The sequence below is a fragment of the Mobula hypostoma genome, chromosome 7 (genome assembly GCF_963921235.1).
Source record: "Mobula hypostoma chromosome 7, sMobHyp1.1, whole genome shotgun sequence".
NCBI classification, from domain to species: domain Eukaryota; kingdom Metazoa; phylum Chordata; class Chondrichthyes; order Myliobatiformes; family Myliobatidae; genus Mobula; species Mobula hypostoma.
Genome location: NC_086103.1, coordinates 111915191 through 111939977, shown reverse-complemented (window position 1 = coordinate 111939977; position 24787 = coordinate 111915191). Strand labels below are relative to the sequence as shown.

Below are 24787 nucleotides of genomic sequence, written 5' to 3'. Positions count from 1 at the left end.
AAATGGCTACTTATTTCCAGATTAATAGGACGTGTGAAACGGGAAATCGGTAGGTAGTGGTGTCCCTACTCATCTGTGTGATAGAATTTGCAAGTGTAAGTGTTGTCGGATTAGACCATAAAGTGTAGGAGCAGAATTAGGTCGTTTGCCCATTCTTCTGCCTTCTGCTGGTAACCTTTGACGACCTGATTAATTATGACCTTTTCAACCTCCATCTTCGGTATACCAGACGACGTGGCCTGCACAGCAGTCTGTGGCAATAAATTCCACGGATTCACCACCGTCTAGGGAAAGAAAATTTTCCTCATCTCTGTTCTAAATGGACGTCTCTCAATTGAGGCTGTGTCCTCTGGTCCTAGACAACCCCCAACAGGAAACATCCTCTCTATCTAAGCCTTTTAATATTTGATGTATTTCAGTGAGATCTCTCATTGTTCTAAACTCCAGTATGTATAGGGCCAGAGCCATCAAATACTCTTCATATGTTAATCCTTTCATTCTTACGATCATTTTCCTGAACCTCCTCTGGACCCTCTCCAATGCCAACACATCCTTTCTTAGATTAGGGGCCCCAAGCTGCATCAATACTCTCGCAATGTGACCAATGTCTTATAAAGCCTCAGCATCACATCCTTGCTTTTATATTTGAGTTCTCGAAATGAATGCTAACATTGCATTTGCCTTCCTTGCCACAGACTCAACCTGCAAGTTACCTTTAGGGAATCCTGCACAAGGACTCACAAGTCCCTTTGCAACTCCTGACTTTTGAACTTTCTCCCCATTTAGAAAATAGTCTACGCCTTTATTCCATGTGGCAAAGTACCTTACCATGCACTTCCTTACACTATATTCCATCTGCCACTTTGCCCATTTCCCCCAATCTCCTCCTGCAGGCACCTTGCTTTCTCAACACTACCTGCCCTTCCAACTGTCTTCATATCATCTGCAAATTTGGCCACAAAGCCATCAATTCCTTCATCCCAATCATGGACATATCACATGAAAAGAAGTGGTCTCAACATTGACCTATGTGGCATACCACTAGTCACTGGCAGCCAAACAGAGAAAGCTCCTTGTATTCCCAACTTTTACCTCCTGCCAGTCAGCCAATCTTCTATCTATGCTGGTATCTTTCCTGTAATACCATGGGCTCTTACCTTGTTCAGCAGCCTCAGGTGTGGCACCTTGTTAAAGGCCTTATGAAAATCCAAATAAACAACATCCATTGACTCTCCTTTGTCTATCCTGCTTGTTAATTCCTCAAAGAATTCCAACACATTTGTACAGCAAGATTTCCCCTTAGGAAACCATGCTGACTTTGACCTATTCTATCACCTGCCTGCAAGTATGCTGAAACTTAATCCTTAATAATAGACTCTAACATCTTTCCAACCATGGAAGTCAGAATAACTGTCCAATAATTCTTCTAGCATTGAAAAATCAATACTAATGCCTCCACAATCTCTTCAGCTACCTCTTTCAGAACCTTGGGATATAGTCCAGGTGACTTGCCTATCTCAGACTTCTCAACTTCCCAAGCAACTTCTCCTTAGTATTAGCAACAACACTCATTTCTGCCCCCTGATACTCACATTTTGGGCATTCTGCTAGTGTCTTCCACAGTGAGACTGATGCAAAATGCTTATTAAATATTATAGTCTGGAGAAGTAACTGCAGTCCACTTTCTGTATAGTACATACCTTTTTGTGCTGTTGGTGGAGGATGAATGTTTAACTGTGTGCCAGTCACTCTACTGCTTTTGACTTTCTTGAGTTCTTGGCACTGCACTCAAGGCCAGTAAAAAGTATTCCATAATTCTGCAGACTTGTGTCTTGGACCATAAAACTCTGATAATCCCAGGAAATTTTGGGATTTTGCAGGGCCATCAGGTTTTCTGGACTCTTGGATGAATACTCAAATTGACCTTTTAAATGTTTCATAGTATTATGGTAAATTTTTCAGTAAGTCAGTTAAGTGGGAAAGGAATATGGGAGCCAGGCCTTAGTGAATGGAAAAGGAACACAGCAAATATCATCTGGTAAATCGGATGCCAAACCATTGAACTTCTGAGTTGTTGGATAGTTGGATTATTTTTAATGTTGGAAAGTCTTTGGAATGTCAGGACATGAATAGCTTCCATTAGATTCCCTGCCTCTGTCTTGTCCTCTTAGCCATAGTGGCTGGTCAATTTGATTTTTGGTTAGTGGTAGCCTGTAGGCAATTGATAGTCAGTGATTTGGTAATGGGAAGGATCATAGAACAGTACAGAACAGGAACAGGTCCCTTGTCCCACAATGTTGTACCGATCCAAATAAATAAGTAATCAATAGCCAACTAACTAATCCCCACTGCCTACACAATACCATATCCTTCCGTTTTCCTCACATTCATGTGCCTATGTTCTGCCTCTGTCTCCAACCCAGACACTCCAAGCACCCAGCACTCTTGGTGGGGGGGTGGAACTTGCCCCTCAAATCTACTTTCTGTCACCTTAAATGCAATGTCCTCAGGATTTAGACACCTCAGCCCTGGGAAAACGATATTGTCTGTCTTTTCTATCTATGCCTCTCATAATCTTTATAAATCTCTATCAGATTACCCCTCGGCCTCCACCACTCCAAAGAAAACAACCCAAGTTTGTCCAGCCTTTTGTTATGCACATGCCCTCAATCTAGGCAGCGTGCTGGTAAAGCACTTCTGTACCCACTTCAAGCCTTGGCATCCAAAACTGTATGCAATACTCCAGATGCAGCCAACCTAAAGTTTTATTATACTGCAACATTCTGGTGTTTGAACTGAATGCCTCGACTAATAAAGGCCTGCATGCAATCAGCCGCCGTAACTACTCTATCAACCTGTGTAGCCGTTTTAAGGGAACTATGAACTTGGACCCCAAGATCCCTCTGCTCCTCAACATTATTTAAAGTCTTACCCTTGACTTTTTTTGACTTTGCTTTAAAATATCAAAGGTTAAGTTATTAGAGGGAGTCATTACATATTAACTTTTGCTACTTGTCATCTCATGCTTTAAATTTGTTTAGTCCTTGTGGCATGCAGGCATAGGCTGCTTCAAAATGACGACAAATTGTGATTGCAATTCCACATTTAATTTTGAGATATAAACAACATGACTAATCAGTGGGTCAGGTAATTTTGTGAAGAGAGAGAATGTTTCTTATTGACATTCATCAGAACGGAAAATTTAGAAATTAATCAGCTTGGAAGTTCAGTGAGGCTACACGTTGTATTATGCACGGTTTTGGTTTCCTTACCCAAAAAGGATAATATTGCTAGACAGGAAATGCAAAAATATACCTTATTATTTCCTTGTTGGTGGATAAGCTAGAAAGCTGTATTTATAGAGTTTTGGTCTTTTGTTATGTGCTGTGTCATATGACGTAGGCAATCATGGTCTTTCCATGACCATGATTGTTCTTGGAAAATTTTTCTACAGAAGTAGCTTGCCATTGCCTTCTTCTAGGACAGTGTTTCTACAAGGTGGGTGACCCCTACCATTATCAATACTCATCAGAGATTGTCTGGTGTCAGTGGTCGCATAACCAGGATTTGTGATTTGCACCGGCTGCTCCCATGGCTTCATGTGACAATGATTCGGGGGGGTGGGGTGGGGTGGGGGGGAGGCTAAGTAGGTGCTACACCTTACCCAAGGATGATCTGCAGGCTTGCGGAGGGAAAGAGTTCCTTACACCTCCTTTGGCAGAGATTTATCTCCACCCTGCCACCCATCCCTAGAGTTTACCTTCCTTTAATATCTAGATTAAGACTTGAGTCATGCAAAATTCTTTAAGGACTTGACTATAAGGAGCATGTTTCCTGTGGCTAAACAATGCAGAACTAGGGGTGATAGTGTGAAAATGAAGGCATGCACCATTTAGGGCTAAAATTTGTTATTTCTTCACTTTATTTTCTACTGCAAAGGACTGTAGGAGATCAGTCAAATATGTCAGTAGGTGGACATTGGCTAAATCAAGGGGTATGTGGGTATGGCAGGAAAATTGTGTTGAGATGGAAAATCAGCCTCGTTCTTGTTGAATAGAAGAGCAGCTTGATGAACCAATAGCTTTTTCCTGCCAGTTGTACTTCTTAAGGATGAAATGCGTGGAGAATAGAGCTGAGGTATTGTGAGGCTGGTGCATTGGCTAGATAGATAGAGAATGAAATTCAAAGCTGACCAAAAAATAGAATGTGCCAAAGGCAGGAATATGACATTTAGCGCAGGATAATTATTTTAAAGAAAACACGCTTTATTTGTCACATGTACATCAAAACTTAGAATGAAAACTTGCATCAAATCAAATCAGCATGTGCTAGCAGCCCGCAAGTATCACCACGCTTTTGGTGCCAATATAACATGCCCACGTTTACTAATCCTAATCGCTATATTTTTGGACTGTGGGAGGAAACCCATGCGGCATGCCTTATTCTGATTGTCGAAAGTCTGTTCCATTATGATTGGTTAGTGTAGAAGCTGCAGCTGCTTTTCCCATTGGATAGATGCCCGTTGTCCAGTTTCAAATATCCTGGGTATATAAAATTGCATGTGGAAGGGACTTTCTCTCTTCCTTTGTTTAAGGCAAGATCACTGGGAAGGTTTGCTCTGCGTGCACTTTTAACTAAGTATGTTTGTTGAGTGTTCAAATTTGTAGTGTCTGTAACTTGGGGACATGAATGTTTGAGTTTTTACTGTTTGTAAATAAAAGATTAATATACCTATTCACAGAGAGTGCTTTCTGTATCACTTGCCAGACCTACGAACCCGATTCAGTATTACACGGGGAGAATGTACGTCTTACGGGCAATGGCAGGAATTATCCTGATTGATAATCATTGGCGTAAGGTCATGGCCGATATGTTACCTTAGGACTACTTTCCTACACTTACCTCAAGATGCTTTAGGCCCTTAAAACTTGAAAATATTTTGATGCTAGTCTTGAATATATATTGTGACTGATCTTTTACAGCCCTCTTGGGCAAGGAATTCTAAAAATTCACAACCGGTGGAAAAAAATAACTTGTTATTTGGGACTGATTCTAGCCAAAGAAAACTTCATCTTCATATAAGCCCTAAAATCTTATATGTTTCTGTGTGATCACCTTGTATTCTTTTAATCTCAAGAACATAATCCCATTTGCTTTTCTCTTTGTGTTGAAAAATTTGACATCCAGGAATCAATGTTTTGAATCTTTGCCACACTTTCTCTTGACAAATGGATCGTTCCTTGAGTATTAGGTCCTGAATTTCACAAAGCGTTCTGGGTGTAACCTTGCTAGGGCTCTATATCATTGGAGCAAAATATCTGTACTCTTGCTATAAAGAACAGCAATCATCTGCTGTTTATTTGCTTGACATACCTGTTCGTTGCTACCTTTTAGTGATTTGGATGAGAGGACATCTGAGTCCCTCTAGACAATAACAAAGTGTTGCACTTTTGTATGAAGGTTGCAAATCAGCAATTCAAAGTGGAGCAGTCAATTCCAAAAGGGATATGAGAACAGATATCAGTGCGTAAAAATGTTTAATTTGTTCAAAATAGGACAAGTTGGGATCGTTGGAAGAAATGGGACCATGTGCTTGAAAGATAGACGTGCAGCGTTACATAGAAACATAGAAAATAGGTGCAGGAGTAGGCCATTAGGCCCTTCGAGCCTGCACCGCCATTCAGTATGATCATGGCTGATCATCCAACTCAGAACCCTGCTTTCTCTTCATACTCCCTGATCCCTTTAGCTACAAGGGCCATATCTAATTCCCTCTTAAATATAGTCAATGAACTGGCCTCAACTGTTTCCTGTGGCAGAGAATTCCACAGATTCACCACTCTCTGTGTGAAGAAGTTTTTCCTCATCTCGGTCCTAAAAGGCATCCCCTTTATCCTCAAACTGTGACCCCTTGTTCTGGACTTCCCCAACATCGGGAACAATCTTCCTGCATCTAGCCTGTCCGATCCCTTTAGGATTTTATACGTTTCAATAAGATCCCCCCTCAGTCTTCTAAATTCCAGAGAGTATAAGCCTAGTCGATCCAGTCTTTCATCATAGGAAAGTCCTGCCATCCCAGGAATCAATCTGGTGAACCTTCTTTGTACCCCCTCTATGGCAAGAATGTCTTTCCTCAGATTAGGGGACCAAAACTGCACACAATACTCCAGGTGTGGTCTCACCAAGGCCTTGTACAACTGCAGTAGTACCTCTCTGCTCCTGTACTTGAATCCTCTCGCTATAAATGCCAGCATACCATTCGCCTTTTTCACCACTTGCTGTACCTGCATGCCCACTTTCAATGACTGGTGTACAATGACACCCAGGTCTCGTTGCACCTCCCCTTTTCCTAATCGGCCACCATTCAGATAATAATCTGTTTTCCTGTTCTTGCCACCAAAGTGGATAACCTCACATTTATCCAAATTAAATTGCATTTGCCATGAATTTGCCCACTCACCTAACCTATCCAAGTCACCCTGCATCCTCTTAGCATCCTCCTCACAGCTAACACTGCCGCCCAGCTTCGTGTCATCCGTAAACTTGGAGATGCTGCATTTAATTCCCTCGTCTTAAGTCATTAATATATATTGTAAACAATTGGGGTCCCAGCACTGAGCCTTGCCTTACCCCACTCGTCACTGCCTGCCATTCTAGAAAGGTCCCGTTTATTCCCACTCTTTGCTTCCTGTCTGCCAACCAATTCTCTATCAACATCAATACCATACCCCCAATACCGTGTGCTTTAAGTTTGCACACTGATCTCCTGTTGGAGCAAGAAAATCAGGAAGAACCTTCACAAACCCGTAGTTTGATATCAACTGGAGTATTTGCCCAAATGAGGGTGTAGCACTTTTTAAAAAAAAACAATATTAAAGACAGTCTGAGAGATTTATCTGGATTATTTATTAGGATTATTACAAGAATTATCCTGGGATAATTCTCATGAACCACCTTCAATGCCAGTACATCCTTTCTTACAGAAGTGACCCAAAACTGCTCACAACACTCCACAAGTGCAGTCTGATGAATGCATTATAAGGCCTTAGCATTACATCATTGCTCTTGTTTTGAGAGGACTAGAATACGAATGTTAACATTGCATTTGCCTTACTTACCACCAACAAGTTAACCTTTAGGGCATCCTACACAAGAACTCCCATGTTCCTTGGTACCTCTGATCTCTGAACAGCTCCCAGTTTAGAAAATGGTGTAAGCCTATTCCTTCTACGAAGTGCATCACCATACCCTTCCTTACACTATATTCTGTTTGCCACTTCTTTGACCATTCTCTTAATTTAAGTTCTTCTGCAGACGCACTGCATCCTCAACACTATCTGTCATTCCACCAAGTAAACACCATCCACTGACTCTCCTTGGTCTATCCTGTCTGTATTGGATTCTTAAATAAGGAATGGGTAACATTGGCTGAGGTTTTAATATCCAGCATGTTTCACTGCCTTTGAGAGATGTGTAGTGATGAGAAAGGGAGGAAAAGAAATTTGTTTTACATATTTTGGGTAGAAATAAGTAATGATTTAAATATACAACTCTGTATTACTATTTATAGCATGTCTCATTTAATGCTATGGGTGGCAGGGTTGAGATACATCTCTGCCAAAGGAGGTGTAAGGTGCCCTTCCCTCTGCTAGCCTGCAGGTAACACCTGCTTAGCTCGCTGATCAGTGTTACATGAAGCCATAGGAGTGGTGGATGGTGGTATGAGCAGCCATTGCATATCACAAGTCCTGGTTATGTGACCACTGACACCAGGTAGACAATCTGAAGAGTATTGATAATGGTTGGGGTTACCTGTCTTGTAAAGATACTGTCTAGAAGAAAGTAATGGCAAACCACTACTGTAGAAAAATTTGCCAGGAACAGTCATGATCATCGAAAGACCATGATCACTTATGTCATATGACACAGCACAAAATGAACAAACAAAATTTTAGTGCTATAAAATTACTTATTCCTTCATGTGGATTGAAACAAATTTTGACGTATGAAATAATTACTGACCAATGGAATAGTGAATGTATGGATGAAGAATTAAATGAAGATTTTACGAATACTTATAATGTGCTTTGTGTGATATATTGAATCATTCTGTATATGAAGTCTGATTCCTGTAACAGAATCTTTAATTATCTTGTATTTTTATCTGGGATATCTACTATAATGTGGATTGGATAGCCTTAATAGAACAATGGGATGTAGAGTAATACCTAATACAGTGTCTTGTAAAAGTATTCAACCCCCAACCCTTTGTTCACATCAATGACTATTGCAACCAATTATTTTGATCAATTTAACTGAGAACTTTTCTTTGTAAATCCTTTTTAAACAGTAGAGCTCCAAAGAACAGGGAAAATTGTTAAGCATGGAAAAACTAAAAATTCAAAAACTGATAGATAGATATACTTTATTGATCCCGAGGGAAATTGGGTTTCATTACAGCCGCACCAACCAAGAATAGAGCATAAATATAGCAATACGAAAACCACAAATGATCAAACAGCAAAATACAAACTATGCCAGATGGAAAATAAGTCCAGGACCTGTCTATTGGCTCAGGGTGTCTGACCCTCCACGGGAGGAGCTGCAAGTTCAATGGCCACAGGCAAGAACGACCTCCCGTGCCGCCCAGTGTTGTATCTCGGTGGTATATGGCCGCAGTCCAACAGTAAAAAGTTCAATATCCAGTCTACAAACACGCTCCTCGATCGTAATATGACCCGGATTGCACCATCCGTTGTTAACCAGAACAGCAAGCACCCAACTCCTTTACGCTTACCGCTGTCAGTGCACTTCCGGTCAGCCCGAACGGTCTGAAAGCCGTCCATGGAAAAGTTTTGATCGGGTGTGTCCTCGTGCAGCCCCAGTAAAATACATAATACTGCACTCCCGAAATGTTCTCTGACGCCTGGCTAGCGCCGTGGACTCGTCCATTTTATTACCCACCGAACTCCTATTCTCCATAAGTCTCTGTCAGCAGTTCAAAAGTATTCATCCCCCTTTTGTTCAGTACTTGGTTGAACCACCTCTTGCAGCTATTACAGTCGTTTTGGAGAAGTCTCTATATTAGCTTTGCACAAGGTGATGGAGCAAAATTTGCCCATTCCTCCTTGCAAAATTGCTTAAGCTGTGCAAGGTTAATTGGGGAGTGGTGGTGGAGAGCAATCTTGAGGACTTGCCAGAGATGTTTGATCGGGTTAAGATCAGTACTCTGGGTCACTCAAGAATATCAGTTTTCTCCATTTGAAGCTGCCCTATGGTTGATCTGGCAGAGTGCTTTGGGTCGTTGTCCTGGTGAAAGGTGAGCTTCCTCTCCAGTTTAAGCTTTCTGGCAGAGACTGGATTTTATCCAGGATCTCTCTGTACTTAGCAGCATTCATCTTCTCATCAATCCTGTCCAGATTTCCAGTTCCTGCTGCTAAAAAGCATCCCCATAGCATGATCTTCCACTGTACTTTACAGTAGGGATAATATTTCATCGCTGATGTGCAGTATTAGAGTTACATCATACTTATTGCTAAGGTCAAAAAATTCCACTTCAGTCTTATCCGACCACAGGGCCTTCTACCACGTCTTTACAGTATCTTCTGAGTGACGCTTTGCGAGTTCTTTACAGGCCAGGGAATGTTTTTTTAAATATATAGCCAGGGCTGCTTCCTTGCCACTTTCATAGCTGCCCTTTTTGTGCAAGGCTTTAGATTGTGGAGCTATGAACTTCATCTCCAATTGCAGCCACTACTTCTGCAGCTCACTCAGAGTGACTTGGCTTCATAGTAACCTCTTATACATTTGCTGTTTTTGCCCAACAACTAAGTTTCGAGTGGCAGCTGTGGCTGTGGTTTCATAACTTTTCCACATTTCCATGATGGACTGCACTGAACTCCATGGTATGTTCCGTGCTTTTGAAATTGTCTTGACCCCTTCCCCAGATTTGTGCTTCTTTATCATTTCCCTGACTTGCCTTGAATGCTCTTTTGGCTTTGTTTTGGATGGGTCTGTTGAAAATCCACCATACTGTGTTGGACCTTACAGAGAAAGTAGGTATTTATTCAGGTGGTCCTTCAATTTTCTACATCAACAAATTGGATGAGTTGCACCTGAGGAAAGTTAGCGTAATAATTACAGTCTCACTACGTACTGCATCTTCTTGTATAGCAACTGCCCCATCCTGTGCCCTATCACTTTGGTTCCCATCCCCTTGCCAAATCAGTTTAAACTCTTCCCAACAGCTTTAGCAAACCTGCCTGCAAGCATATTGGTCCCCCTCGATTTCAGGTGTAACCCTTCCTTTTTGTACAGGTCATACCTTCTCCAGAAGAGATCCAAGTGATCAAGAAATCTGAAACCACTTCCTCAGTCATATCATGGACCCAATTCGAGATGCCCCTGATCCTGACACGTGAGAGGCAACATACCACTTGAGTATCTCTTTCACAGCCACGGAATCTACTGTCTGCTCCTCTAACTATAGAATTCCTTATCACCACTGCTCTCCACTTCTTCCCCCCCCCCCCCACCCCACCCCACCCCCCCACCCTTCTGAGCCACAGAGTTAGACGGTGCCAGAGGCCTGGCCACTGCTGCTTTCTCCTGCGCACTGAGTAGAAGGATTTGGAATGTACTGGCATCAAGGGAGAAAACACTTTAGTGGTCAGAGTCCTACCTTGCATAAAGGAAGGTGATTGTGGCCTTTAGAGTCAGTCATTTATATCATTGCAGCAATTCCTCTGAGCTATTTCCTTATCGTTGACCTTTCTTCCATCATGAGCAATCATTCCCAATCTGACCTGATTATTGAATGTTATCACTCAAATACTGACAAGTTTCCCAGCCATCAGCACTCTGGGGATTTACATAGACTGAACACTCAACTAGAGATTTGCTGTCCTGTTGCAATGATTCGCTTCCTAAACTCCAAAACTCTTCAGTGTCTATAAAACATGTCAAAGGTGCGAGGAAATACTTCCCACTTGGACAAACCAGACAATAGCAAACCTCTTGGTAAAGATCCCATCCACATATCTGAATGTCTGTTTCCTTTGTAACCTGTGTGCCATCCAGAAAATGCACTGCAGTTACTTGGCTAGGCTGTTGCTAACAGCATTTTCTAAACATGTGATTTCCATTGTGAAGAAGCACAGGAACAGCACCACCGTCTGCATGTTCCCCTCTAAATGGCACATTGTATGATTTGGAAATACTGCTGTTCTCTGTCCCTGGGTATAAATCCAGTAATGTCTATGTCCTGAAAAAGTGAACGTATAAAAATTGAATGGAATGGTCTGCAGTTTTAAATTTGGAAAATAATTTCTGCCTACAGAGGCTACATTAATGTTTGCATTGTGTATCCAATAGGAGCTTTGAATTTTCAAGGCCAATAATGCCTACAAGTGTAATTCAGATTGTTGCTGGGCTTTAATAGCAGAACGGCAGAAATGGTTTGGAAACACTTGATCATCCATACTAAAACACCAGAAGGTGAATCAGTAGAAGCTATCTTTTGTTATTGATATACATAAGTAACATACAGAGTTGCTTCAGTTTTGATTCCTTAAAGGAGTCTGAATTGTAAGGACTGAAGCTCGTACTAATATACCCAAAATACAGATGCGAAGATCTCAAGAGCCTTAATAATTGCTTGCTTGATGTTGATGTTTTTTCTTTATTGACTTAAGCTATGTTATGTTTGCTGAAAACATATCAATCACATTGTAGAGATCTCATTTTGCATGAATGGTTCTTTCAAAATTAACCATATGCTGGCAGAAAGGACTTTGAGGCTATGAGTAAGAACAGAATGAGGCCATTCAGTAGGATTGATGGCTAATTTACATTCTTAATTCTCTTTACTCTTTACATTCTTAATACTCTTTACTCTCCGCTTTAAGTGTGCACAAAGACCCCACTTCTACATCTCTCTGACAAGGACAGTCAATCCACTTGAGAGCAATTATCCTTTCAGTTGTAAATGGGTGCACCCTTCTTCTGAGATCAGGCCCCTGATTCTGTACTCTCCCATTAGAGGAAACCTCCACTCTCCATTTATTCTGTAGGGTAATATAATTGGGAGAAATATATGTAATTCACAATGACCGACATTGAGTTGGGGCTGGTCTGGCGTGATGACGTTGTTAGTAAAGATTTTTAGCTCGCTTTTGTGTTTAGGTTTTGGAGTTTAATAAAATGTGTTACGGGCTTCATTAAACATAAAACACCTCACTTCATTTTATTGGTGAAAACTCACATTGGTGATTCCAGTTATTGAACATGTTAACCAACACAGTCGCTTTGAAACTGCCTGAGTTTTGGGAGCAAAGTGCTGTTACCTGTTCGCTCTGTGAGAAATCACTGCCAGCAACACCAAATTCTACTAGGTGGTTGTGTCACGCAGCAATTCCACAGCTATGAGAGCGGTGGGTCTGTTTGAACACCTGCCTGGACATGATAACCAGTTGCTGAAAACGCACCTTTTACAGATTTCTGAATTATCGGAATCTGAGCACGCCAAGAAGTCGCTCTCCTTACCTGACCTCAACAATGCTAGGCCTTCGGAGCTAATGGACCACATGCTGTCTCTTCTAGGTAATCACCATCCTTGTTTTATTTTTAAAGAACTCTTCATGCAGCAAATGCCTGATGAAGTTTGCTTAGCCTTTGCTAATGCACCTGTGAAGAACTATAGGGAGCTTTCCAAAATGGCTAATAGGCTACAGTCAGCGAGGCAGCAGTACATCATTCCTCTTTTCTCTACCTCAATAATTCCAGTCAGCATGCTCTCTTTGGTACGAATGCTAGGAAGTGCCAAGCGCCTTTTAGCTTTGACAGTGCCAGCGCATTGGGACATCAGAGGTCTGTGAGCACCCTGGGTTCCAGCTGGCAGAGTCGTCTACTGTTTATTACGGACACCCTTTCAGGCCAACGCTTCCTGTGTGTCATGGGTGTTTGCGTGTGCTGGCATTGTCATCTGTTGATGTGAAGGCAAAGAGTGACAAAACCTCGCTGGAGATTGCCAACGGCAGCAAGATCCAGGCTTACGGGAAACACTGGTGACACTCTGCTTCAGTAGGCAACATTACACATGGGACTTCGTCCTGGCTAAATTAGCTAGACCTCTGCATGGTGCAGATTTCTTCTGTGTCCAAGTCAATGGTAGTCTTGTTAGTCGACCTTAAGAACTGCTGGCTTGTAGATGTCATGGACTTCAAGTCGTTGCCCTGTTCCCCCCAGTAAGTTCCCCACAACAATTCTGTCAAGCACGTGCACCACCAGTTGTGAGTTTACTCAACTGTTGGGTGAATTCCCAAACCTCACCAAGCCCACACTCTCCACTACAGTCACAGAACATGGGGTTGAGCACCACATTCCCACAACTGGCCTGCCAGTCCATGCCTGCGCACATAAACTGGAGCCAGGAAAGCTGGCAACCGTGAAGACTGAGTTTGCCAAATGGAAAGACTTGGTATTGTATGCCAGTCGAATAGCCCCTGGGCTTCACCCCCTCCTTATTGTCTCTAAGTCCAATGGTGGTTGCTGCCCATGTGGTGATTGTCGATTCCTTAATGAGGCCATCACCCTTGATTGTTACCTGATCCCACACATCCAAGACTTCCTGGCACGTTTAGCCAGAAGGTTAATTTTTTTCAAAGTTGATCTAGTTGGCTACCATCAGGTGCCTGTGTGCTCAGAGGACGTTCCCAAAAGAGCTGTGATAACCCCATTTGGCCTTTCTGAATTTCTGCGTGTGCTGTTTGGACTGAAAAATGCAGCACAGACTTTCCATTGGCTGATGTATTCTGTATTAAAAGGCTTAGATTTTCTTTTTGTTTACCTGGATGACATGCTTGTCACCGATGTGTCCAAATCTGAACATATATCTCATCTCTGCACACTTTTCAAGCTCTTAAGCGAACGCGGGTTGATTATTAACCCTGCTAAATACCAGTTTAGGTTGTCAACCGTTGACTTTCTCGGCCTTCGCATCTCCGCAGAAGGTGCAAAGCCCTCTCCTATTAGAAGTAGCCGCCATTATGGATTTCCCACTGCCCTGTAAGACTACAAAAAATCTACAGGAGTTTGTAGATATGGTCAATTTCAATCACCCACGAGCTAATGAACCTGTGCTCGACCTGTATAGTGCACTTAAAGGCAATACCCTAATCAACTGCTTGACTGGTCGGTGGATGTGATTAGGGCATTTGATGATACCATGTCAATGTGGACCTTATCAGTCCTCTTCCCCACCCCGCCCCCATGGTTTCATGCACCATCTTACCGTGGTGGACCATATCACTAGGTGACCAGAGGTTGTCCCTCTAGCATCGATGACAGCTGCAGATGTGGCTCAGACGTTTATCAGCATCTGGGTTGCTTGGTTTGGCACTCCATCTGATATTTCCTCTGACTGCGATCCTCAATTCATTTCAGACCCCTGGGCTGTGATGGCCCAGAACTGTGGCATTAGGTTACATTACACCACGGTATATTATTTGCAGTCCAATGGCCTATGTGAGCCATTTCACTGCTTAAAGGTTGCTCTGAGGGCTTCCCTGACCGATGAGTGTTGGCATGATCGTCCCCTTTGAGTCCTGCTGGGGCACAAAACAGCTCCAAAAGAGGACCTGTAGATGTCCGTGACAGAGTTAGTATATGGGCAGCCATTATGAGTGCCAAGTGATTTGATCCCTGATACCACGACTGCCTGGTAAATTCTCAGTAAATTCAATTCCTTTTCACCTATTTCTACCTCTCATTGTGGTGCACAGCACTCTTGGGTTCCTGTTGACCTACATTCCACCTTGTTTGTTTTCATCTGCCATGATGCACACTAACATCCCCTTAGGTCCCCTTACGATAATGTGTTCCGCATTTTGGAATGGGGTGAAAAGTCTTATCATACATAAGAGCGGAAAGCCTGAATGTATTTCGGTGGATTGCCTTAAACCAGCCCACCAAGTTTTGGAGTATTCTGTTGCCAGGCTGCTGGCGTCACAACTTGACCATGAGGGTGCTGCTGCACCTCTGGGTGAGCCAGAGGCACCAGTGATTCCTGCATCCATGGGGCACAGGACCTGAGCGGGGCAGCTCATTCGAGCTCCACACAGGCTCACATTGCCGGTTTTAGTGAAATCTGGTGGCGGGGGGGCCTATGTAGGGTAACGTAATTGGGAGAAATGTTCACAATTTGCAACACCGACATTGAGTTGGGTTTTGCTTTAAGAGGCTGGTCTGACGTGATGATGACGTTACATACAGACTTCTAGCGCGCTTTTGTGTTTAGATTTTGGAGTTCAATAAAATGTGTTACAGGTTTCATTAAACATAAAATGCCTCACTTTGTTTTATTTGCAAAAACCTATAATTCTATCTAGACTTTTAAGAAATGTGTTTTATTTTCTACTTAGAGATACATTGCAGAATAGGCTGTACTCGCCCTTCGAGCTGTACTCTGATTTAACCCTAACCTAATCCCAGGACAATTTAATATGACCAGTTAACCTACTAACCATTACGTCTTTTGTATGGGAGGAAACTCAGAGAAAAACCGCACATTCCAGAGGAAGAAATACGAACTCCTTGTAGAGGACGCTGGGATTGAACTCCAAACTCCTACACTCCAAGCTTCGTGCTAACTGGTACACTACCATGGCAGCCAAAATTTTTTACAAATAAATTGCATTTTGTTCTTCTGCAGATTGAAGAGCAGAGTCTCAGTCATTTCACCTTTTATCATGGAATAGTCCCTCTGATTCCAGTAAAATAACATCTTAAAGGACCAAAACTGTTCACAGTATTCTGTATGTGATCCAGATACAGTTATTTGCTTAGTGTTACGGGTTCTGGTCTTCCTGCTGTAGATTTTCTGTCATGCCATTTGCAAAACTCAATATAGTTGGCCACCAGACAAGAGAAATTACAAAACATGACAATTGGATTTACAGCTTTGAAAATATTTTGCATCCTGCTTTGTCATACCAATTGGTACTTTTTGGTTTTTACTGCAATATCCCCATAATAATCCCACATCTAATCCCAAAAGTTCAAACACCTGCGTCAACTCACCATAAGAGTCAGTATAAATCAAACCCAAACAAAGGTTAGAGAAACGCAACTGTTGGAGAAGCATATGTACAGTCAGATCAGCAGGAGAAAATGAGGGACAAGTAGAGTTGGGATGGGGCTGTTGAGGTTGAAACAGGTAAATAAATGGAATCAGATGAAGGAAGGGAATGGAAACATGAATCAACTGAGAGGAAACCAAGATAGATAAGTGTGTGGGTGATGGGCAGACGGAACCAGATGGGGGAGAGTAGTGACTAGATGACAAGCTGGAAGGGGGCAGATGGAAAAAGTGAACAAAGAGAGAGAGAACCTGGGTGGACTGATGGGAGTGAGAAAGGAACACGGGGAACAGGTTACCTTCTTCAAAGGGAGATGAAAACTAAAAATTGCAGTTGCTGAAAATTTGAAATAGAAATAGACAATGGAGGAAGAAAGTTATTTGCAAGTCAGGCAGCATCTGTGGAAAGAGAAACAGTTAATATTTTGAGTCTAAGACCCTTTGACAGAACTGGGAAAGAGATGAAAGAGGAAGGGAAATGGAGTAGGGTTGTGTTGAACAAAAGGAGTTTGTGATGAGATGAATTGATTTGGCTGAGCAGCACATTCAGTTGTTAGGATAAGGAGTTTCATTCCTCACAAAGTCACACATTACATGACCCTGATACCACATCGCATCTACCTCATGTTCACTCTGTCAGAAATTCCTTCTGTTTAACCCACAGTACATTGCTATCCAGACTGACTAATAATTTCTCTTTCTCAGATCTGATGCAGGGTTTCATTTAAAATATTAAGTGTTTTCCATTGATGCTGCTTAACTTGATTAGTTTTTTTTACAGCATTTCCATTTTTTCCATTATCATTCACAAACCTCTCTACCTTGCCATTAACAACTTGTTACACAAGCTTAGTAGCTTAATCTTCTAAGCAGTCCATTAAGGCTTTTCAGTGCTCCCTTTGTTCTATCACTTCCTTCTTACTATCTGGATGCAAATGTTACCATCCTGAAGCAATGACTGCTTCCACAGATGCTGACTGACAATATCAAGCACTTTAAAAAAAATTAGCAGCGCTGCTTTGTGCATATGTGAGTGAACCATGGTATTGACACTATTGCCAGATCAAATTTATGTGGATGTATTTGTCTTATTTATTACACAGTCGGCACTGATCTGCAATATTTGCATGAAAGTTACATGTAGTTCTATGTAGTTATACAATTAAAGTTATATGTGGTTAATGTGCAAGCATGTAGATTCAGGTTGATAATAGAGTTCATTTTTTATGTACAAAGGCCGTCCAGTAATTAAAGACTAATGTTTTCATGGTGATCAGGGGATAAGAAGTATTTCTTTTGGTTTGGGCGTCTGACAAAATCTAAGAGGACTGAGTTAAATGAAAAATTGCTGTATGGTAATTTATAGTTGCCACAAATGGCAATTGATGTTAGTTTATTCATTTATAAAGTAAAACAAATAAATATTTATTTACCGAAGACTTAAAGGGAAATGGGGGGTGGGTGTCAGAGTCTGGAATTGAGTCACAGATATGATCTTGAGTGGGCCAAAAAGATTAAATGTATATTAATTCCTCTGTTTTTGAGTTGCATATCACATTCAGACATTGGCTGGAGTTTACTAATCATTAAGTAATCTTGAACATTGTGGAAAGTTATCATAGGTGCTGTTATTAATTTCACGTACTCCATGTTGGAGATGAATACAACACCTGAGAAATCTAAAACTCTCTTCACAGAGCATATAATTCATCAATATTATTATCTTATTCAGTACTTATCTTCTGGAGATTGCTTTCTTATGTGGGTTTTGCCTTTACATTTAATGTATTTCACAGATTTAAATATTGGATTATGATGTTTTAATCCAACACTCTTTCAGAGGTCAGGAAAGAGGCACAAAACTTGTTGTTTCATGCAAACATGAGGAAATCTACAGATGCTGGAATTTCAAGCTACACACATAAAAGTTGCTGGTGAAGGCAGCAGGCCAGGCAGCATCTATTGGAAGAGGTACAGTCGACATTTCGGGCTGAGACCCTTCGTCAGGACTAACTGAAAGAAGAGCTAGTAGGAGATTTGAAAGTGGGAGGGGAGGGGGAGATCCGAAATGATAGGAAAAGGCAGGAGGGGGAGGGATGGAGCCAACTCTTGACGAAGGGTCTTGGCCCGAAACGTCGACTGTACCTCTTCCAATAGATGCTGCCTGGCCTGCTGCGTTCACCAGCAACTTTTATGTGTGTTGCTTGTTGCTTCATGATCATTTTATTAAGTGTTAATAGAACCAAGAGAATTGGGAAACAGAGTGTGATAGAGGTCTATTCAGAGAGAAACAAAGAAGATGATGTCACCCAATGTGGGTTAGCCTTTTTATACCAAGATAAGAAAAATTCCATTCATAGTAGTAGTAGTCATAGTCATACTTTATTGATTCTGGGGAAAATTGGTTTTCGTTACAGTTGCACCATAAATAATTAAATAGTAATAAAACCATAAATAGTTAAATAGTGATATGTAAATTATACCAGGAAATAAGTCCAGGACCAGTCTATTGGCTCAGGGTGTCTGACCCTCCAAGGGAGGAGTTGTAAAGTTTGATGGCCACAGGCAGGAATGACTTCCTATGATGCTCTGTGTTGCATCTCGGTGGAATGAGTCTCTGGCTGAATGTACTCTTGTGCCCAACCAGTACGTTATGTAGTGGATGAGAGACATTGTCCAAGATGGCATGCAACTTGGACAGCATCCTCTTTTCAGACACCACAGTCAGAGAGTCCAGTTCCATCCCCACAACATCACTGGCCTTACGAATGAGTTTGTTGATTCTGTTGATGTCTGCTACCCTCAGCCTGCTGCCCCAGCACACAACAGCAAACATGATCGCACTGACCACCACAGACTCGTAGAACATCCTCAGCATCGTCCGACAGATGTTAAAGAACCTCAGTCTCCTCAGGAAATAGAGAAGGCTCTGACCCTTCTTGTAGACAGCCTCAGTGTTCTTTGACCAGTCCAGTTTATTGTCAATTGGTATCCCCAGGTATTTGTAATCCTCCACCATGTCCATACTGACCCCCTGGATGGAAACAGGGGTCACTGGTACCTTAGCTCTCCTTAGGTCAAATTTGCAGATAAGAGTTAGCCAGTCAGAAAGCTGCTATTCAAATAATGCAATGCCAAGAGAAACCTCTAGACCTTTCCAGAATCATACGAGAGTAACCACTAGGGGACACACTGAACGAGTAGATATACATTCTGTGACGACCAGGAAACATACTGAACAATTACATGAAGTGGATTTCATCCACTTTGTCTCCAACTTCCACCCTGCCCTAAACTTTACCTGCTCCATTTCCAACACCTTCCTCCCTTTTCTTGATCTCACTGTCTCTATCTCCGGAGACAGCTTATCCACTGATGTCTAATTATAAACCCATGGACTCTCACATCCACTTGAAGCATACATCTTCCCACCCTGTAACTTGTAAAAATGCCATCTCAATTCCTCCATCTCCGCCGTGTCCTTTTCCAAAGAAAGGGGCATCCCTTCCTCCACCATCGATGTTGCCTTCAACCGCATTTCTTCCTTTTCACGCACGTCTGCTCTTACCCCATCCTCCTGCCACCTTATCAGGGATAGGGTTCCTTCTATCCTCACCTACCACCCCACCAGCCTCCATGTCCATCACATAATTCTCCGAAACTTCCACCGTCTCCAATGGGATCCCACCACTAAGCGCATCATTCCCTCTCCCCCCCCCCGCCAACTTTCTGCTTTCTGCAGGAATTGCTCCCTATACTCGGCTCCCTTGTCCATTCACCCCTCCCCACTTATCTCCCTCCTGGCACTTATCCTTGCAAGCGGAACAAGTGCTATACCTGCCCCTATACCTCCTCTCTCACTACCATTCGGGACCCTAAACAGTCCTTCCAGGTGAGCCGGCACTTCACCTGTGAGCCTGTTGGAGGTCATATATCATGTCTGGTGCTCACGGTGCAGCCTCCTGTAATTCGGTGAGGCCTGACATAGATCGCGAGATGTCTTCCGAGCATCTACGCTTCGCCCGCCAGAAAAAGCAGGTTCTTGCAGTAGTCACCCATTTTAATTCCACTTCCCATTCCCATTCTGATATGTCCATCCATGGCCTCCTCCACTGTTGTGATGAGGACACACTTAGGTTGGAGGAACAACACCTTGAATTCCGTTTGGGTAGCTTCCAACCTGATGGCATGAACACTGATTTCTCAAACTTCCAGTAATGCCCCACACCTCCCCTTCACCATTTTCCATCCCCCTTTCCCTCTCATCTTATTTCCTTGCCCACCCATCTCGCCCCTCTGGTGCTCATCTCCCCTTTTCTTTCTTCCATGGCCTTCTGTCTCTTTCACCAATCAACTTCCCAGCTCTTTACTTCATCCCTCGCCCTTAAGGTTTCACCTATCACTTTGTTTCTCTCTCCCCTCACCCGACCTTTTTAAATCTACTCCTCAGCTTTTTTTCAACAGTCCTGCCAAAGGGTTTCAGCCTAACAACTAATTGTTAATCTGCAAAGAAAATTTCAATTAAACAGTTGTATCCAACAATGTCTTCCTGCAACCCCTCATGTATCTTATATTATAATGGGGTATAGTTTCTAATTCACCCTTCCACACATATATGCTGCACATATCTTAATATCGTTCTTTTCCTGGAACTCGGAAAGAAATGTGCTGTCAAACCTTGTTTGTCCGTGTCGTTATGAAATAATTCTTCGTGCTCTTTGGAAGGAAGGCAATGAAGAAACAACTGAGATTTGCCATGTAGTAGTGATTCCACTGTTTAACTGTGTGCTACTATTGTTCCTTAACAGGCTTGTGGCTGTAATAAGTAATTCAACAGTGTTGAAGGGTTGCTCATCATCAAAGTACATTAGTGTTTAAAAAAGTTAGTGAGAACAATGGTAAACGTAGAATGAAATTTCATGGTTGCAAGATAATACTTTGTACTAAAATGTTTTACTCAATACTTTTTTCCTTTATTTTCAGGTTTCTTTTGAAGACTGACAGTCGCCAGTTATTCTTATCATGCAAATATTTCCAACAATGAAGATGCACCGTTTTCTTAAGCTGAAGTTTTAACTTTATGATGGAGGTTTAAACAGCAAGGGGCATATACCTTTTTTTGGAAGGAGCTTTGTTTCTGTTCAATTATTTTTCAAGAAGGCAGTTGTCTAACTGAGATCTTGTACTCAATTGTTTGTTCACTGTGGAATTCTATTTCTTCTAAGATTATGAAGTGCATCATTCAGTTGAACTTCAAATATTGATCACTTCGTTTTATTTCAAATAGAGATACTTAATTAGTTTATTTTTTAACATGATATTTTGCCAGTTCAAGATCATGGAGCTAGGAATGAGAGAGAAAAGCAAATTCAAAATAGATTTTTTCTCTCAGGTAAGACCATAGTCACAATAAGACCCTCTGCACATTGGCTGCTGCATGTATACAGCATAACTTGGGAAGTGCACAGTTGATATATTACCATCCTTTCATAAAAATTTAATATATAAAAGTCTATCCTGGAGCTCAATTAATAAACTATATTTAAATGACCCCACCAAGTATTTGGCTGCATTCTGGTGATATGAGTGCCATTCTTGGTCTGTCCAAATTAGGAAGTCTAAGCTTGCTGTGAACTAGTGATTTGAAGGAACAAGTCTTGTGAATCATTCACTCTCCCTTCCATCCTCATTAAGCTTTTTTGCCTTTCCTCTCTTCCACTACTACCCCATCCTTGGCCCGCAAACCACTTCCAGGCTCAAACTTACTTGAGTGAGGTAGCCATTCTTGTAAACTTATAGCAGTTAATATTAATACACTGTGATGCATAGAACCTGTTAAGTTAGGGCCTAACTATTTTAATGAAATGCCTTAGTTAGTTTCCTAAGCCTTGCTGCATTTTAAAAAAAATTATACACCTGCCTGAGTGCTCCAGTCTTAAAATTGAAACTTATATCCATAAATTTTTACCTTTGAAAGCCATTAACAAAGCTCCTCCCAAAAAAAAGGTATGCCCTTATTCTGCAAAATATTCTTCATGAATATACTTCAAAATCAACATTTTGGCAACTTTAGAATAGGTGGTGATCAAGAACTGCAATATGACTTCTCTTCAGAACTTTACCGTATTTCAACATTTGCTAAATTCCCACCAAATGCTTTGATAAGTGAAAGGAGCCTTGCACGTGCTGGATTCTATTACACCAATATAGGTGATAAAGTACAGTGTTTCTCTTGTACTGTTATTGTTGAAAACTGGCAACCAGGAGATAATCCTGTTGAAAGGCACAAAAAGGCTAGCCCAAGCTGCAGTTTTATTAATAACCTGCGTTCAGGTATTGACTGTTCTTCAAGCCGCTCTCAGTTTTCTCTGTCAGGTGGCTCTTTTTTTCAGTCATCTTATTATGAGAATGCAGCACCATCTGAATTGTACTGTAGCAATCTCTCTGATCCTGTGGCCTCAAGAAGCGTGGAAGACTTTTCTCAACAGTTGCGATGCCCTCATTACAATGCATTTATGCGTAGTGAAGAAACAAGACTTCAAACTTTTCAGAACTGGCCTTCCTATTCTTCTTTGGTTCCCACAGAGCTAGCTAAAGCTGGATTCTATTACACTGGGGAAGATGATAAAGTTGCATGTTTTGTTTGTGGTGGAAGATTAGGTAACTGGGAACCTGGAGATCGTCCATCAACTGAACATAGAAGACATTTTCCAACATGCCCTTTTGTTTTGGGGAATGAGATTGGTAACATTCCCATGAATAACTCAGAATCGCAAAGGCCAAATCCACATGCTGCCATGCATCCAAGACATCCTGAAATGCAGTCTTATGATAGACGGCTACAGACGTTTTTGAGATGGCCAGTGAGGAATTTTATTCAACCTGAACAATTATCTAGAGCTGGTTTCTACTATGTTGGTATGAGCATTCTATTTCTTGTTCTGCACAGCTTTGCAACAGTGTGGATTTTTCTACTTTGATAAGATTTTATGCCCCTTCTATGATTAGTATTGAGTTGTCACTATACTGTATATGCTCATTTTATGTTAAGTTCTCACAAGAAATGAAGAATCTCTGTTCAGTGGGCTGCTCATTCCCTTCAATTATCTGATTTCATCTTATTATTTTGTATCTTATTTTCATTTGCCTTTGTAGCTTTTGGCATAGAATTATTTAAATAGAAGGGACCTAAAATAAGCTTGGATTATCGACAAATGAAGTGAAAAATTATTTTTTTTCACTCAGGTCAAAATGATGATGTGAAATGTTTTTATTGTGATGGTGGCCTGCGAAGCTGGGAGGCTGGAGATGACCCGTGGGTGGAACATGCAAAATGGTTCCCAAGGTAAATTATTCAAAAAAAGTATTTAACAAAACATAAACAAGAGAAAATCTGCAGATGCTGGAAGCCCAAGCAATACACACAAAATGCTGGAAGAACTCGGCAGGCCAGGCAACATCTATGGTAAAGAGTAAACATTTGACGTTTCAGGACAAGACCCACCATCAGGACTGGAAAAAAAGAGGAGTCAGAGCAAGAAGGTGGGGAGAGGGGAGGAAGAACCACAAGGTGATAGGTGAAACTGGGAGGTGGGGGGAGAGGTGAAGCAAAGATCTTGAAAGTTGATTTGGCTGGAGATGGGGGAATCTAATAGCAGATAACAGAAGGTCATGGAAGAAAGAAAAGGAGGAGGAGCACCAGAGGGAGTTGACAGTCAGGTAAGGAGATAAAGTGAGGGAGGGAAATGGGAATGGGGAGTGGTGGGGGGGTCATTACTGGAAGTTCAGGAAATTGATGTTCATGCCGTCAGGTTGGAGGCTACACAGAACATAACCTGTTTCAACAAAACATGTTGAAATATTTAAAATTAAGCTAAAGGTCTGCTTGTGAAAGAAATGGATACCCATTCCAGCCCTGGCCTATCTCCAGACATACAGAAAGTCATGTTAGCCCCAGTTAGTGTTAGTGGTTTGTCTGTGCCTAACCTGCCAATCACCGCGAGTGTTGCAATCTTGGATGTACTATTCATATGTAGTGATCCTGGCTGGGCAGTCTTCACCTGGAACAGGCCCCAGCTAGGGTCATTGTCCCATAGCTTGACCCAACCTGAGGCAGAAGGTTTTATCAGAGTACTAACCTGGTTTGAACCCAACACATGGTTGAGTTTGGGTCAGGTATCCCACCTCTGTGATAATTTATGTACTTTCTATTATAAATGCTTCATGAACTTCCCAAGCACAAACAAGAGAAAATCTGCAGATGCTAGAAATCCAAGCAACACGCACAAAATGCTGGAGGAACTCAGCACACCAGACAGCTTCTATGGAAAACAGTACAGTCGATGTTTTGGGCCGAGTCCCTTCATCAGGACTGCTGCCCCAAAGCTAGTCTAAAGCTAGAGTTTTTAAAGTGATGCAATTGTGATTGATTTTAAACTAGAGTTTATATTAACAGTGCATTTACTCAAACATTTTTGCACCATATTTTAATTAATCCCATGGTTCTTAGAATTTTAGTGTCTGCCAAAGAATAGAATTAAATATATAGATCATCCCTAGGCAACTAACTGGTTCCATTTTTACAGACATCTTCAAGTAGTTTTGTCCCTAAGTCAGAAAGTACATGAAGAAAATCACTCAATGTGCTAATCA

At 41.7% G+C, this 24787-nt stretch overlaps 1 protein-coding gene across 2 annotated transcripts in view; it reads left to right on the top strand.

The window, feature by feature from the left end:
- birc2 (baculoviral IAP repeat containing 2) overlaps positions 1–24787 on the top strand; it is a 40898-nt gene that overhangs the window by 665 nt on the left and 15446 nt on the right. For both annotated transcript variants that reach the window (XM_063053792.1, XM_063053793.1), the window contains exons 2-3: positions 21119–23053; positions 23381–23480. In XM_063053792.1, coding sequence (XP_062909862.1) covers positions 22144–23053; positions 23381–23480 — 1010 coding nt within the window. In that variant the 5' untranslated portion in view covers positions 21119–22143. The remainder of the gene's footprint in view (positions 1–21118; positions 23054–23380; positions 23481–24787) is intronic.